Source organism: Protomyctophum bolini (assembly GCF_963924005.1).
Source record: "Protomyctophum bolini genome assembly, chromosome: 2".
NCBI classification, from domain to species: Eukaryota; Metazoa; Chordata; class Actinopteri; order Myctophiformes; family Myctophidae; genus Protomyctophum; species Protomyctophum bolini.
Window position 1 is genome coordinate 32619927 of NC_137863.1, and position 18242 is coordinate 32638168.

General features: G+C 43.7%; 1 protein-coding gene across 1 annotated transcript in view; it reads right to left on the bottom strand.

Annotated features, from left to right (window-relative positions):
* Window positions 1-880: 880 nt before the first annotated feature.
* The window catches only part of syn2b (synapsin IIb), a gene marked incomplete at both ends in the record, with an annotated part of 104464 nt that continues 87102 nt past the window's right edge, over window positions 881-18242 (bottom strand). The window contains 9 exons of the mRNA XM_080790466.1: window positions 881-1037; window positions 1512-2173; window positions 2570-2994; window positions 7440-7503; window positions 8254-8448; window positions 10325-10427; window positions 12076-12150; window positions 13180-13322; window positions 15183-15245. Of these exons, the coding sequence (XP_080646592.1) occupies window positions 881-1037; window positions 1512-2173; window positions 2570-2994; window positions 7440-7503; window positions 8254-8448; window positions 10325-10427; window positions 12076-12150; window positions 13180-13322; window positions 15183-15245 (1887 nt within the window). The remainder of the gene's footprint in view (window positions 1038-1511; window positions 2174-2569; window positions 2995-7439; window positions 7504-8253; window positions 8449-10324; window positions 10428-12075; window positions 12151-13179; window positions 13323-15182; window positions 15246-18242) is intronic.

The following is an 18242-nucleotide window of genomic DNA, read 5'->3' on the forward strand; positions in this document are numbered from 1 at the left end:
TGGCCCTGCGCTGATGAGCGCAGTAGTCAGTCAGTCGCTGAAGACCAGAGACACAATAAGGTTGGCCTGCCATCTTCATTTTTGGAACATGTAGCCTGTATCCTACCGAGCAAAGTCTGGGCAGTTCTGGCTCATATAGTATTAAATATTATATTCTTTAAAATGTCTTTATAAATCCATCCGTAGATTGAAAGAGTTATGTCACTGACAAAAGTCATCTTTTATTTTATTTTTAAGTGTCTCTGGATTTTTTTTTCTCCTGGCAGTATAATTTGGCTTATTTTCCTTTCTAAAGATATGTTATGATGATATACTATAGAATATATGATAATATCTGTATTCTTATTATATTATAATTCTGTTTTTCTGATGTCACGATATACTATAGAATATATGATAATATATTATTTATTCTATTAGAACTCGGTTTACTTCAGAAAGCACTCCTGAAGAATCATCTAGAGGAAGAAAAAATAAATACAGTTCTATTTTACTATACTAGTTCTATTCTCCTTTCTATATAATTCCAATGACGTAACTCCTTCACTGCATTTCTCTATATGGAATCATTCTGTGTGTTTGCATCGTTCCGGATACTACATGTTACTCATTATACTGTACTACATGCTCGTCATACTGTACGACACCATACTCATCAGGCCTCACTGATACTTACCCACTGAGAGAAGCTGGGGCGGGGGGACTGTGACAGAGAGGGAATACAGTACAATTAAACACACAAAGTTTATAATCTCGGGTTGGTTCACATTAAATGTCAATCAAGTCACCAGTCGGCCAATCAATCAATTGGAGAGTGGCTGGCTGGGTGGGGTGGGGTGGGTGGGTGGAAGATGACTGCAGTATACAGCTTGGCTGTGCCTTAGTCAGAGAAGAGGCTGGCAAAGGACTTCCGGAGGTTTCGGATGGTCTCGGCCTTGACCTCTTCTTGTTGGCCCTCGGCTGCCGAAACGGAGCTCCCGCGGAAGAAAGGGGATTCGCTGATGGCGTTGAAGGCATTGGTCAGGGACTGGGATTTACTGGGAAGGAGAGAGGAAGACATGGGAGGGAGGAAACCAATAGGAGGACACCCCCTACCTATTACTCCTCATTCCTTATGTTATTCCACTTTGTGTTTCCATTTTGTTCCCCCTATATTCAGCCATTGTGTAGTTTTGTTCTAACACAAACATTAACATTGACAATGAATGGAGAATTTACGTCATACTAACACAACACAAACATTAAATGCTATTGACAATGAATGGAGAGTTTACGTTATTATTTGTGCCTGAGCAAATTGGCTAGTTCGGTCCTACACAAAGGATTAAATTCCCATTAACAATGATAAGAGCGCCCCTCACTTCACACGGGTGTGATTTCTTTTTTCTTTCTTTTTTTTCCAGCAAACAATGTCTGTCAATATTTTCAGTAATGTTGTTCAAATGTATTTTATGTCACAGACTAATCACTGCATTAGTGAAATTGTTGTTGATTGATAATACTGCTCTTACTTCAGCAGAGGGTGGCCCTTTTGCTGGCCCGCCGGCTGCTCTTCCACAGGCTGGGGCTCCTCTGGGGCCTCTGTGTCTTCAGCGGGAACAGGCTCAGGGTCGGAGGCTGGAGCTGGGGAGGACTGGGGAGACTGGACCATAGGTGGGGACTGGGGAGACTGGACCATAGGTGGGGACTGGGGAGACTGGGGAGCTTTCACTGGGGACTGAACCTGTGCTGAGGCTGCAGGGGGCCATTCATAAGCCTGGGCTGCAGCTGAGGCTGCAGGGGGCCATTCATAAGCCTGGGCTGGAGCTGAGGCTGCAGGGGGCCATTCATAAGCCTGGGCTGGAGCTGATGCTGCAGGGGGCCATTCATAAGCCTGGGCTGGAACTGGAGCTGGCTCTGCAGACGGTTCTGGGGCTGCTGCAGGGGTCTCAGGCTGGGGTTTGGGTATGGCCCTGGGTGGGGGCGGTGGGGTCTGAGGCTTTGGCTGGATAAGGGGCTTGGAATTTCTGCGTACGGGAGGGATGGGCTTGGCAGGTAGGGTGGGTTTGGGAGGCAGCTCTTTGGGTTTCCCCGGTGCCGGGGAGGCAGACGGAGACACCTGAGGTTGGGGCTTGGGCTGCTCCGTCATGGGAGCTGATGGAGGGGTTGACGGAGCGGTCGGCGGGGCAGCCACCTGGGGCTGCAGGGGAGCGGGGAGGAGGGGAGCAGGGAGGAGGGGGGGGCCTGCAGGAGATTCTTTGGTCGGGGAAAAGATTGAGGCTAGAGATGCCACGCTGGCCGGGGGAGAGAATGGGTCTGCAGAGAATGGGTCTGCAGGTGCTTCGTTGGTCGGGGAAAAGATGGAGGCCGGAGGTGCCACCACGCTGGCCAGGGGAGAGGGTGGTGGGGTTGCGGAGGCTGCTCTGGTTGGGGAAGAGGAAGGAGGGGAAGAAGATGCTACCTTAGCTGGGGGAGAGGATGGAGCCACCGGGGGTGGTCTGGCTGGGGGAGAGGATGGAGCCACCGGGGCTTCTCTTGGGGGAGAGGATGGGGCAGCAGGGGCTGCTCTTGGGGGAGAGGATGGGGCTACAGGGGCTGCCTTGGTTGGGGGAGAGGATGGGGCAGCATAGGCTGCCTTTTTGGGAGAGGATGGGGCAGCAGAGGCTGCCTTTTTGGGAGAGGATGGGACAGCAGATGCTGCCTTTTTGGGAGAGGATGGGGCTGCTTTAGCTTGGCCAGGGGTTGGTGGCGAGGCTTTGGCTGTGGTGGCGCCTGAAGCTGGGGTTGGTTTGGAGACCGATCCTGCCCTGATCATCGGAGGAGGAGGCCTTTGCACTGGCGGTCTTGTTGTGACTGAGGCAGCCTTCTGGACTGGGGCCGGCTTCGCAGCCTGGGTTGTTTTCTGAGCTTGGCCTTGACCAGGTTTCTGGGCCTGGCTGGACTTTGGCACTGGTTCAGATGTTTGTTTGGCTGTATCGGGGGATATATCCACACTCTGTGGTTTCACCGGTGCCCCTGGAGGATGCAAAGATGAAGAGTTCTGTTACATTGTGATTGTGAACACATGCAACCAAGTAAATACATTTAGAAAATCAGAAGTAGACCAGAAAAACTATCATCCACCACCAGATAGAAAAAGAAAACAGGCACCCTCAAAACTCACCAAAAGTCCAAAGCAGATAATGGTACAGAATGTGATGGCTTTGCCATGCCCATTCACATAACAAAGCTTCATATTCACAGAAATCCTAACCAGCTTGATTTGTCACTTTTATCTGTGTGTGGAGCAAGTGCTGCATGTTTGGCTCACAATGACCACCAGATGGGAGCAAATCAACAGCTATAGCACAACCACATTATGCATACGATTAAAAGGTGCTTGTTTTTGGATGCGTTTGCTGTATTGAAGCCCCATTCACAAACACAAGGGGGCAGTATGGTTACAAAAATAAATATAATAATACAAAAAATGAATTAGAGGAGAGTAATGGTAACAGAGGACAGAAAAAGGAAAGGAGTGGAAACAAGCAGGAGAGTAGAGTAGAGTAGAGTAGAGTAGAGTAGAGTAGAGGAGAGGAGAGGAGAGGAGAGGAGAGGAGAGGAGAGGAGAGGAGAGGAGAGGAGAGGAGAGGAGAGGAGAGGAGAGGAGAGTAGAGGAGAGGAGAGGAGAGGAGAGGAGAGGAGAGGAGAGGAGAGTAGAGTAGAGGAGAGGAGAGGAGAGGGAATGAATGCAGGCTGGCTGGCATCAGTTACTGAAACACACACAATAAAGGTACAAGCTAATTAAGCCAGTATAGTTCATGCTGAGCATTAAGGGGCTAGGATGAATTTCCAATGGTTCTGCAAAGCATAGCCTATACAAAGGGCAGATCTCAGATCTGTTTCCTAGACAGTTTTAAAGGCTGTGACGTAATATATCACGTCTGTTTCCAGAAGCTTTGGACAGAAAATAGTAATTTGGAATTTAACAAATACCATTCGTTTATAGTATCTGACAAATATGATTGGTGTTTGTGTAGTGGTAATCTGGAATTACGGTATTTACAGTATAGTGATGGTAGATTGAAATAATTTTACATTGATACAGTCAGTGCTTACAGAGCTAATGAAAATTCACCACTCAGAAACAGACATTTTTCTCATGTGAACAGTATTAAGAAAAATTCAGAATGGTCGTGCATGACGACTCTTACATTTTATTAAACTGTTTGTCTTAAAGCATCCAAATGGTTGCTTTGGGGCTCACATGAAAACCAAAGAAAACATTTTACGCAAAACAACATACATGTCCAAAGTTAAATGTAGTTTTTGCCATGATACAAGCTACAACCAGTCCAATGATTTTGAATAAATGCATTCATTTTAAGGAGTCAGGTTCAGGTTTTCTATGAAGAGGTGTGATATATTTTATATATTGAGTTTGAACTGAAGGTGTATAGGCTTAACCAAGTTTTGGAATGGCTAAAGTAAATGTTGGATGTACCGAAGACAGAGCTATAGGTATAGTCTGGCGTATCCAGACAACTATTCCACAATATCCCAATGTGGAATCTGGAACAGTGGAACTAAACCTCCTGAAATCAGAGTAAGGAAGCTGCCATTTACGTTCACAAAAACATTATTTTAAAACTTATTAGAGCTTTTCTATTTTTTCTTCCATTTCTGCTAAGCAGCAAGCTATTATGATTAAATGATTTCTGTTTATATTAGGATAAATGTGCGCGACTGTAAAGATGAAACGGAAGTGGGGAGGAGGCGTCACTTCAGCTTTATATTTGACTCATGATAGAACTTCCGTTGCTCCAGACTGTATGATGAAAGCATTTGAAAATTTCGAGAGGCAACAGTCTGGCAACGCGAGACTAGTTTGTTGCTTAATGCAAAACATCCCATGGCAGAGGGAGCTTTATTGCTGGGTAGAGGAAAACCTCCAGTGTGTTTACCAGGACAGACTGCACCACGATAAAGTGATTTACTGAAGAGGTTACAAAAAAACGCATATGGTAAACAAAAGGAGACAGTTGAGCATTAGCAGCGAACGTAAGAGATGGTCAATATTTCTGTTTAGAATCAACAAAATTAGTCACTAATCAGACTTCTGTAAAGAAACCTTTATGCTGTAGACACAATACAATATCCAACACTGTCATACACAAAACAACCAGATTTAATGAAAAACAACACAATGGAATATACACATTTGCCACATCCATGCAGAAATAATTGACACAAAGGTCTGATGTTAGATAACACATTTAACATGCAAACATGTTTACATTGACATGGACAGGAGACAGACACAAAGTTAGTTTACGACACACGGATAGAAAAATGGCTTTTGGCCTTCTAAATTGACTGTAAATTTATTTGTTTTTTAACCAAGGTTTATGTTTTAGGTTGTTATTAGAGATAGCAAAAGATGAGTGTAAAAGCTTTCTCTCGTTTTAGCAATTTTTGACGGGGGGGGGGGGGATTCGAACATGGGGCTAAATATGTGTATTTTTGTACAACATTTTATAGTAATTTATTTTTAAAATATTTACCTTACACATATAAAGTTCACAGGATCTATTGAATGTGACATATTGAGCCTACGACACACAGTATGGCAGCCCCCTAGTACCTATACCTTCACATTCAGTAGATCCTGTGATGCAAGTTGTAATTTACTGGGGACTAGTAGAACTATAGTAAATGTTAACAAAGAAATCGCTGTAAATTTAGTAAAAGAAAGATGTATTTAGCCCCATGTTCGAATGCCCCCGCCCTCCTCGGGCTAAAATAAAAGAAAGCAGCAAATGAAAAAAAAAAACCATTACACTCATCTTTTGACTTTCTCTAATAACAACCTAAAACATGAACCTTGGTTGAAAAAAAAACGAAAGTTGTCCTGTTACAATTGCTCCCATGAGGCACATTTTAGTCTTAACAGAACAGCCCAGAGCGCAAACACCACCACACTACCAAAGAAGCCAAGCTGGAAACAGTTAAGCCTTACAGTACATTGTGTGTGTGTGTGTGTGTTACATTAGCCTACAATTGAAAAAACAAGTCAAATTGAAAAAAATAACTGCTTGTTTTATTCCAAGTTCACCTCCTGCAATGACGTGCGATTCGGTGGCTAATCGGGACATAACTTGGACGGCGCTGAGTCGACTAAACATGACTCCGCAATAAGGCTGGACACGGCGACTCGATGGTCGTAGCTCACTGGGCGGTGCGGGCGGCCGTGTCTCGAGTCACCTTCAAGGCCTCCGACGGTGAAACTGAGTCACCTTCAAGGCCTCCGACAGTGAAACTGAGTCACCTTCAAGGCCTCCGACAGTGAAACTGAGTCACCTTCAAGGCCTCCGACAGAGAAACTGAGTCACCTTCAAGGCCTCCGACAGAGAAACTGAGTCAACTTCAAGGCCTCCGACGGTGAAACTGAGTCACCTTCAAGGCCTCCGACGGTGAAACTCCGAGCGCACCTTTTTCCAATCTAACTGGTTTTCCAAAATCGCACTGTGACATGACATGTACTGTAACGTATTTGTAAGGCAAAGAAAGACAGGTTTTTTTTAGCAAAAGGCTGATGCACACCTCAGAAGGCTATAGTGACAGGGGCGTAGGGCAATAGAGCATATATTAACAGTTTGACTCCATAAAACGCGTAACCCGCATTTTAATCAAATATTCTATGCTGCCGAGATTGTTTTATTACCTTTAAAATCCGGCGAAAAAAGGTTCCTCCGTTTGTTATGAACGATCGCACCACCCGCCATCTTGGTGCGCCGCAAGACCGCAGCGCAAGACCCTCCTCCATGAGGCATTGTACCCCGTTCATTTGCATTGGCCTCAATTTCCCAGAAGCCCTAGCAGCCCACAGCCTGTGTTGATTTCCGGTTTCGTCATCATAACATGAAGGTCTCGTCTCCAGCTCCACGGCAAAGATGGAGTTTCTTTTGAATTATTACAATACAGCGGATTAAACACATAAAACAAAAGGCGGCAATGTCGTAGTAAGCGCCATCGAACCCTGGATTAAACAATTAGCGGCCGTCAAACTGTTAAAAAAGGGTATCTTTGAAAAACAAAGAAAAGGTCCCACACACTGTCAGACACCGTCTGTCCTGATGAAGGTCGAATCGACCGAAACGTCGACCTAATAGTAAATTCAGTTGGTGTTTTTGCTGTGATGCTTTCGCAGCATTTAAAGCTATATTTGTGTTCTATTATATTATATATCTTTATATTTCCCCCGAATAAAGTTGTCTTTTACAATACTGTTTACTTTACAATAGATGTTTTGTTTCTATATAAATGAGGACATAACCTGAAATCCATGAAAGCGATATAAACTAAAACAGTAATTCACCAGAGTATTAAACGCACGCACGCACACACGCACCCAAACCACATGCGTAATAGAATCTCTCTAGCTCCTGTGTTTTACTGAGGGTGAACAGTGTTCTGACAACCTTGAGGAGGAGGTCGCTGGCCAGGGGTCCTGTTTGGATCCACCACACCCTCCTTCTGGACGCTCTGGAGAGAGAGAGAGAGAGAGAGAGAGAGAGAGGTTCATTGGAAGGGCTGTTCAGTAGTTAAGTCACATCATTACACCATAGGACTCATAAAACGGAACAAAAACCAAAATCCTTTTTCATTACAATTAGGGTGACCAAAGTGTCCATTTGAAGGACAGAATTATCGCTTGTGTGGGACACAAGTGGGAGGGAACGGCGTGTGCCTTGATGTCATATTCGACCATGTACATGTACTCATATACTGTGTAATATGTAATGTAACAATAAAAAGATATTGTATCTTGAATCAAGGCCTGTTGCAGATATGCATTTTGAGGAAATTCAATGCAATAGTATCTGGATATCAGTATTGGGCCGATTGTGAGAATGGCTTTGAGACGTGAACTGCGTTTGTAAAACCTGTACTCAATAATTCCAGTGGTATCCATTATATGAGTGGTTCCCAAACTTTTAATTCAGTCTGTGACCCAAAACAGAAATGATTCTCCCGGGGAGCCAGACGTATTTTCACTACGTCTTCAATATTTCTTCTAATTTATGGAATTTCTCAGATTTTTCTTTCATTTCATCATGACATTACTTTTTGAAGGGACATTTACGAGACATTACTGGGGGGAAAAAATCATTGGATTAATTCATGAAAAGTTTAGCTTTTTCATGTTTTGAGATAATAATAATTAAAAACCAAAATGTAGTGAAACAAAAAACTAAGAGAATCAAAGGTACACAATCAGAATAAAACATGTACCTGTTGGGGCTGGACAGTGGTGGGCTTCTGGCCCTGGGGGGAGCGGGCGGGGGTGGGCCTCTGGGCTGCAGGGGAGCGGGCCGACCCAGCCTTGGCAGCCAGGACCTGGTTCATCTTAGACAGGACCACCTCGGAGATGAGCAGCCGGTCCTCTGCCTGGTGCTCACCGATGAGCTGCAGAGATGATCCCATCACCTGGAGGACAGAGGAGGACATGTTGATTACAGGGGCAGCCATCATGGGCGTCGAGACTATACTGTTCAGGAGAGGAGAATTTGTTGTGGTTGTGGAAGAGCATGTCTGAAATAAAGTCGGCTCTTCGGTGCTACTGAAAATTTCTGTCGAGCCGAAATCATTTCGGCACTACAGCGGTAAAATAGGAGTATGAGCCTTTAGAGTCCACAGAAGTGAGCCACATTGCTCACTTCTGTGGATTGCGGAGCACGGACTGTGATATATGATGATAAGAGCGCCCCTCACTTCACAGTCACACGGGTGTGATATACAGTATATTTTTTAAATGGCACAAATCCCGGCCTTGATATTTGCACTTGCAGAATAGGCTTAGTGCTTTGACAAAGTGTGGAAATACTGCACAGGACCCTGGAACGATGATTATGTTTGGCAGGGGACTGAGTTCCATTTGTAACGCTCCTATAATAAGTCCTGGAGCGATGCAGCGATGTGTCACCACCACAGCCAGAAGTCATAATCAACTGCATGGAGTGGAGCCACCAGAGCACACGGCGGACCAACATCATTTTTCTATGGCGATGCAAGGACAGGCCACCCTCAGAGTGTTTTCAATAAGTCTCCTTAAGAACATATCCCCATAGCAACCAAACTTTCTTTGGTGCCGGGGAGGGATGGGGGTGGGGAAGATACTGTATAGGAGAACACACACGCACGCGCACACACACACACACACACACACACACACAAGTGTCAATTAGATTATGGAATATATCTCTTTCTCTAGGCTACAAACTTTGGGAAAGATCAGTCCATTAAATTCCGTCCATGGAGCTAATCCAATAATGTACTTTTACCTTAATAAATATATACAAACAAAAGGGGTCTATATTTTGGTCACCCTCCTTCTTTTCTTCCCTCTATCTTGGCTGAACATAGCTGATCTACAAGCTCACAGCCTGTCTGACCATAGCTGATCTACAAGCTCATAGCCTATGCAAGACGCCCACCCCGGAATAGGACTGCTGGGGTTCATGTGGTTCAATCACATTGATCACTGCTGCAATCAAGCCTGCTCTGCATGCAGGACAGGTGCATGGGAGGAAAATCAATGGCATCTCTTGACCTTGACCACCAATCAAAAATCACAGGAGCGGTCATTCCGGAACCTCATTGTGCCATCTTTATGGCATCCAGAGTTTCAGTGAATAACTCAATGATCTAAATCATTCCGTCCAATTCTAAGTTTGGGGTGTTAACAAGAATTTTGGATTGAACCATGTAACCGTCCTACAAATGCAACTGCACCATTGTGGCAGGAAGGACGACCTTATAAGGGGCGGCTGTGGCTCAGGAGGTAGAGCAGGTTGGTCGCCCCATGAGCCATCGCATCGGCAGTACGAATCCCGGCTCCTCCTCCTGTCCACATGTCGATGTTTGCTTGGGCAAGACACAGAACCCCACATTGCCTCCAATGAGTCGGTCGGTGTGTGCTCGCCACCATTGGTGTGTGAATGTGGTAACTGGTAAGAGAGGCGTTGGTGCAGGCGTTGACTGTTCACCTCCCAATGTATTATTGAATGAACCATTGTAAAGCGCTTTGAGCACTTGGAAAAGCGCAATAAAAATGCATTCATTATAAGGAGGAGGGAGAAGAATTTGCAGAGACGTGATGGGAGGGATAATACCACATCACTGGACCACAGTGATGTGTTCTAGGTTTGGTTTTTTCGTAGTGTATACCATAATGATTCCTCCCACGCGCACATGTGCTGTTCATTTTAATTGTTTATGAATCCGTCCGTCCGTTTGTCTGTCCGCCCACTCCGCTCACCTCAGTGATGTAGTCATTGTTTGTCTGTCCGCCCACTCCGCTCACCTCAGTGATGTAGTCATTGCCATCCTTGCCACAGATGGCTTTGACAGCACAGATATCCAGCCCACCAAATATCTCTGAGCAGGTGTCAACCCAGAGCTTGTACCTGAAACAACAAGAGAAGAGATACACAGGCATTGATACTAAAGGTCTAACAGAGTTATTGCATTCGGCCTCTTTTTGTTTAGAAATGACATAATATTATCCCATGAGAAAGCAAAAATGTTGATTGATGATGTTAACAAGACTTTAAGAAAATTGAGAAGGGAAAATACCTTTTGTTGTACCTGCACACTTACATTGTGATCACCCACTGGCAGAGTTTCACATTTGAATAGAATTCCTCAACCGTGGGTTGTAGTTACCTGGCCAGGATATTATGTCCAAGATATTGTCAATTAGCAATATGAATGGGTTTCATATGTGCTCTTTTCATAGAACCGAATCATTCAGTTCCTTGTATAATTTAGATTATGAAGGCTTCTTTCAAAGAAGCCTTCTACTTCAAACTGATGATTGTCTCTTATTATTGACCCCCTCTCTTTGAAAAGAAATGGGCATATACGGTATAGCTCAGGCTATAAATATTTATTTCTTCTGAAAGGTCATACAAATTTGCATTATTGTAATTATCTATTACTGGCAGTGACAACGCATAGCGATTATTATGCACTACACAAGATGTTACTTCTGTTCTCGTGAAAGCTGTAACACAAGCTTCCTTCTGTAAATCCATACAGATTTCTAAGGAAATGTGTTATGAAATTCATAACGCTGATAGTGACACATGTAATTTTCAGGGTCGTATTATATAATTCATGACAGCAACACATAAAGCTACAACTGGTGCATAATTCCCCTCAGATGGTACAGACCGGCTCACAGTAGTAGAGAGACTGGGTGAAGAGAAGGTTTCCAATTAAGACAGTGACGGTAACTTGTGAACAATTTACATTGTTGCCTGCTTGGGTACCTACTGAGAGACTGATGCTTGTGAAATAGTGAACAAAATAAATAAATCCCTCAATAGTAAGGAATATTTCCACTACATTTTTGATAGAATTCTATGAATAAGTGTTAAGGGCCTTGCAAACAGGGCGGGCATGTGCATGAAACGACAACAAATTCACGGGACCGCGCTCATGTAAATATACGCTTGCGTTGTCGCACCGCAAAAACACAGGTCTCATTGAAAATGAACTACTACTACAGTATATCCGATTTTATCGCTCCCCGTTTGCAAGGCCCTTTAGACTTGAAGAAGGCATGGTTATACCTGCCCAAACGTTGGTTTATTCACTCTGCGTCATATTGGCACTACCAGAGTGCATGAGCGGCCACTTTCTTGCCCCTTGAAGCAGGGACATGCAGAGAGTGTTAGAGAGCTTGTAGATCAGCTACTTTCGGGGCGCAACCCAGCACTCTTTAGCTAGTGGAGATGCAGGTGTATACGACATGAATTTCGAAAAGTTGTTCAACGCAAAATGCTGCGTTCAAGTTCAGGAGACTAAGGAAAAAAGGCAATTCTCCTGAATGCTGCCTTCCGGCATGGAAAAGAGTGGCATTTTGCATTTCTTTCACCATTAGTAAACGCTGCATTTGTCTGGAGAGGGCAGTTGTTTTACAGACGGATAAAAGGGCAGCTAGGGGCTGAACGTCCCTGCCTTGAAGTGACCGACTGCATGTTTATTTGTGATATTTGTGACAAGTGTGACACAATCTGTGCATTCTAGATGAGGCAGTGCAGCGCTCACTTGTCAGTCATGGCTACTTGTTCCAACATGGCCGACCCAGTGTTGCTCTTCCAGTTACCAGAGATGGATGTTCGCCTGGAAAAAGAGGAAACAGTTCACACACGCGCACACGCACACACACACACACACACACACACACACACACACACACACACACACACACACACGTTGTAATACAAATACAGATGAGGTTTTCGAAAGGAGGTTTTCATAGTGAGGCACTATTACAATTTACAATTTAGGCATTTAGCAGACGCTCTTAATCCAAAGCGAAGAACAAAAAGCATGGGGAATACATCACATAAAAACATTTATCATGAAACATGCGTAAGCTAAGAAAGTAACAGTGGAATATCTATAATGAAACTATACATATAAGCTATACATCTATACTACTATGATATACATTATGTACTATGACGTGCTATGACTACATACAATGCACTTATGCTGTTTACATAACATGCTATAAGTCTGTATCAAATGCTATCTAAGTCTACAGAATTGCTATCTAAGGGGGTGGGGTAAGTGCTATGGGCCATGATGGAGTCTGAAAAGGTGGGTTTTCAAACTACGGCGGAAGATTGGGAGTGATGCTGCAGTTCTGACTGCAATGGGAAGTGCACTATGAGCTTACATATCTGCTTTTTTCCAACAGCCAAAAGCTTAACCCATTTCGACCTGTATACCAGATTCTACAAATATCTTCTAAATCCTGACAGTTTTCAGAAAAACGTATGTTTCTATATCAGTTGTTCTCAAACTATTTCATGTCATATGATGTTCCAGGGACCTCCCCCCCAGAAGCAAAGATTTGAGTTGAAAACGTTCACTCTGACAGAATATATATTCAAAGATTTGCACCACATTTTCACAATTTAAAAAAAATAGCAGACTTGTAGTGCCGCGCTATGAGCTTTTAGATCTGCTATTTTTCAATAGCTAAAGTAGAACAGAATGCTTAAAACACCAAAAGGGGATAAAATAATGCTTAAAGTGGTTAATAGCTAAGGTGACACAGATGTGTTCCAGGTCTTACAGTAACTTAATGGGTTTGGTTTCTCAGTGACAATCACCACAGAGACACAGTGCGTGTATACACACATGTATGCTTTGTAGTCGGCGCCGATCTTCTGGACTCTGATGTCGTATTTGGCATCTACGAAGGGCTCCGTGGTGGTGTAGGTCTGAGTGATGGCCACCACACTGGCAATGTCCTGGAAGTCACTCACATTGTCCACTTTCACCTACGGCACAACATCAGACGCAACGGTCAGAGTCCAGCCCAACTTATAGGTCGCCATAATTATGACGGGAGAAAAACTCCACAACGACGTGACGCGCATCGGCTATTTTTCCGGCGTGTGACAACGTCGTATACGACGGAGCATTAATTCAGTCAGAACAAACTCATTCATTTATTATATTTAAAGGACAACTTTAGTTTTTTTCAACCAAGGTTCATGTTTTAGGTTGTTATCAGAGAAAGTATAAGATAAGTGTTTTTTTTTTTTCATTTGCTGCTTTCTTTCGTTTTAGTGATTTTAGCTGTTTTTTATAGGGGGGGAGGGGCATTCGAGCATGGGGCTAAATATGTGTTTCTTTACAAAATGTTATAGCGATTACTTTTTTTATTATTTACTATAGTCCTACTAGACCCCAAGAAATTACATCTGGCTACAAAATATCACAGGATCTATACTGAATGTGAAGGTAGCCTACTGGGGGAAGCACTGTGTGATTAGGCTCAATATGCCGGTTTGACACATTCAATATATCCTGTGATCTTCTGTGGCCAGATGTAATTTCTTGAGGTCTAGTAGGACTACAGTAAATAATAAAAAAAGAAATCGCTATAACGTTTTGTAAAGAAATACATATTTAGCCCCATGCTCGAATGCCCCCGCCCCCCTGTCAAAAACAGCTAAAATCCCTAAAATGGAAGAAAGCAGCAAAGAATTACACTCACCTTTTACTTTCTCTAATAACAACCTGAAACATGAACTAAGCAACGAAATTTGCTAGAAAACTAAAAAGCAAGTGAACATTTGCTATTAGTCAAAGAAGGAGCAGTGTATGGGAAGTGCGCCCATGGCAATCCTTTTAAAGCTCACTAGGGGAATCAGCAAGTTTGAGTCTGGTCTGTAGGTCATTCCAAGACAGGGTCTCATGAATGGATGGAATACATTATTGATTGAATATAAAATGAGCAATACATTTATTATGGTTTGTCGATTAATTGGATCTGCTGTTTAGGTACTCAGATCAAGCGCATCAGTCCTAACCATAGGGACCCTGAATCCCCCGGTACCTAAACAGCAGATCCAAAACGACAGGTGGTAGCTGTGATGGAGGGTGAGCAGCTAAAGTTTAAGCAGACAGCAGTGCAGCAGCAAGCAAGATGAGCATTGCAAAACCTCCAGTATACAGTAAATAGCCGGTATGAAGATGGTGGAATGAGTGTGTGATTGGATGAAGTGAATCATGTGAATGAGAACGTGATGCTGAGGCGGCCCAATGAACAGCCACTAGTGGCAACTGCACTGAGTTTCCTGACTGAACTTGCTCTGCGCACGTCTGTGCGGGGACCCACAAATGGGTCCCCGACCCACTGTTTGAGAAACACTGATGTAATGGGTCAGGATAATGACACCCGCAACAATTACTTCATCGTCACCCAAGGACTTCTAATAAAATAAAGTAATACTGAAAACTGAACTACTGGGCGTTTACTACAGCCTGGATGACGTATTCACAGTAACAACTTGATACGCAGCCTCTGGACCTCGGAACAGAAGTATTGGCAGTTCCTAAAACTAAGCTTAATGATGTTAAGTAGCTTTTTTACTGCCTTGGACTCTGAAACGACCTATTAAACGTTAGATTGAAATTGGGCTTTAAAAGACATTAAACAGAGTGAACTAGCGTTACCTTCCCCATTCTAAAAGACATTAAACAGAGTGAAGTAGCGTTACCTTCCCCATTCTAAAAGACATTAAACAGAGTGAAGTAGCGTTACCTTCCCCATTCTAAAAGACATTAAACAGAGTGAACTAGCGTTACCTTCCCCATTCTAAAAGACATTAAACAGAGTGAAGTAGCGTTACCTTCCCCATTCCAGAATGGGCATGTCCAATCTTGACAACTACTGGGAAGCTTGGTGTGGTAATCTGAGTCAGAAAAACACATGAGAAAAACGTTACTAAATGGCAACATTATACCAAACAGATTGATCAACAAAACAGTAACCTGCTTTGCTGCACATTTGTTGAACAGGACACAAATATAATTTTTTTCAAAATCTTTTTATTTTGGTTTTATAACAAGTCACAGGTTCATAGAAAACATGTATAATATAATTTTAGTATCAGTGACTGAGGTAAACAAACGTACTGTATAAATCACAGAGATCGTGGGCAGACATAATGAAAAGACTATATGTTATTGTGCAAAACATGCACCCCTTCAAGTCCCAATTTAGTAAAGCCAATTCTCCAGCCTCCATCTCTGCTAACCCCCACAATCAGTGATTGGGAGGGTGAAGAAAGCCTCAGGTCTCCTCCAATACCCGGGTCTGGAATTCAGACAGCCAGCAATGGGTAAAACGCTCCCAAAAAAACCCAATTAGTCACTAAGACACATCAAGGGGCCACAATCTGCATTCAAATATTTTCCTAGAGGCTTTGTCATTAGTCGATTTGCCTGTCTACTTCCTGATTGGTTAGTCATTTCGACCGTTTTTGTTCGACCAATGAGAAAGCTTCTAGGAAAATCTTTGAATGCAGATTGTGGCCCCTAGATGTGTCACAGAGACTACAGTTTTTGGGGGAGCATTCTACCCATTGCTGTCTGTCTGAATAACAAAAAAAAACAAAAAAAAACAAAGTCATTAAAATATTGCTTATAGCAGTTTAATGTGGCCCTCAGGTTAATATCACAATACTGATATATTATTGATGTGCAAACATGACCCGCTTTAATTACTGTACTTCAGTCTAAATTAGTCTCTTAATGAGTATAATATTACAATGTTGTCTTTTTTATGTCCAATGTATTTTGCATTTAGTTTATAAAGTTAACATAACTATAATTAAAGGCATTTTAAATTAAATAAAATCATTTCAGGATTCCAATTTAAAAAGAGCAAAAGATAATTCAGGGTTTCAAATAATAGCACAAATAGCTGATCTAACAGCTCAGACGCGTTATGATCGGCTAGAGCGGCTATTTTTGCTAACACATTAATAATGCAATGTGGCCCGCTGGAGTGAGTGTGGAAATATAGTGGCCGTCTCCATGGTCAAAGTTGCACCCTGGTATAATCCACAGAGCAGCGATGTGCTTTCTGCTTTGCGCTCGTTGTCCCTACCGCTTTGTGTGCGTATGTTGGATGTCTGTGTGTGTGTGTGTGTGTGTGTGTGTGTTACAGTATGTTAATGCTTAGCCTACTTGAAAGCAGTAGAACTGAAAACTCCCTGCAGGGCTGAATTCATTATGTACAGAGAGCATTTTGCTTCGCAAATCCAAACACAACACTATTTTATCATAATAATGTTTTGTTAAATTACCAGCACGCATAGGCCCGCAGCCGGGAATACAAACTAGGCTGGCCGGATGCAGCCTATTCACCCAGAAATACCACCTTGTTTTACAAAGATTGTTATGGGCTGATTGTGACCTGTGTGAGTGCGTGCGTGCGTTTGTGCGTGCGTATTATACACTACAGTATATATATAAAAAAGAAAAATCAATCTAGAAATACCAGCTCATTTTTGTATGTCTCCGCCTACCAGTTTCCCTTTACATCCAATAACTAATGACTAACGCCAGGGGCTGCCTCCGTCGGTGGGAAAGATGTTTCATCTCAATGGATAGCTACCGCCCGCCTCAAGCTGGGCATCCCCCAGCCAATTAGGTGCTGTCCCGCCTCAAGATCTACCCAGAATCACAGGCAGGGTTCAGAGCAGGAAGGTCTACCACTGACATGATCTTCTCTCTGAGATAGCTACAGGGGAAGACCAGAGAGCAGAGGAAACCACTCTACAGTACATGGCGTTTATCAACCTAACAAAAGCTTTCGACCTTGTGAGTAGGAGTGGCCTCTTCCAGTTGGTCGAACGGATAGCCCCCCCAAACTCCTCTGCCTCCTTCAGTCCTTTCACACTGACATGCAAGGCACCATCCAGTTCCATGGGTCCACCTCAGACCCCTTCAGAATCTGTCGTGGTCTCAAGCAGGGATGCATGTTTGGCGGCCATCCTGTTCGTGATCTTCTTTTCCCTCCTCCTGCGCCAAGCTTTCGTTACAGCAACTGAGGGAGTGTACCTTCACACAAGGACAGATGGTAAACTATTCAACCTTGCCCGTCTGAAAGCTAAAACAAAAGGTCAGGCCACTCGTCATCCGGGACATGCTGTTTGCCGACGACTTAGCAGTGGTAGCAGATAGGGTGAGAAGTTCAGTTACGCGGGAGAGACTCGGAGTAGAGCCGCTGCTCCTTCGCCTGGAAAGGAGCCAGCTTAGGTGGTTCGGGCATCTGGTTAGGATGCCTCTCGGGCGTCTCCCTAGGGAGCTCCTCGATGCACGTCCCACTGGGAGGAGACCCGGGGCAGACCAAGGCGGAGGGATTACATCGACTCACTGGCCTTGGAACGTCTCGGGATCCCCCAGGAGGAAGTCACTAATGTTGCTCTGGAGAGGGAAGTCTGGAGCTCTCTGATGGAGCTGTTGCCCCCACGACCTGACTACGGATAAGCGGTTGAAGATGGATGGATGATTTGTGAGGTCACACAGTAACCTTGTCCTTTAACCAGGTACAGTACTTACAGTAATCAGTTCATCCTCGAGTTCAAGTGGATGCTTATGCTAGTATAAGGTGTATCCTGACTGGGGTAGGGATGTACATACGGACGCTACGTACAAGGATGTGCATTGTCTGGAAACAACGTACATCCTCTGGTCATGGCTGCCTGTCACTGTAGAACGTCCTGAAGAAGACTTTTTTTTTGGTTGAAACTTTAAGCGAATACCAAACGAGTCGCCCATTTACCAACTCGCGTACAGCCGGCGGAACTGCTCAGCCTGGTATTCCTAAAGTAACCTACTGTAAGTAAATTATGCTTAAACGGTTAAACCTAACATTATTCCTAACCTTAACCTCAGTAAAA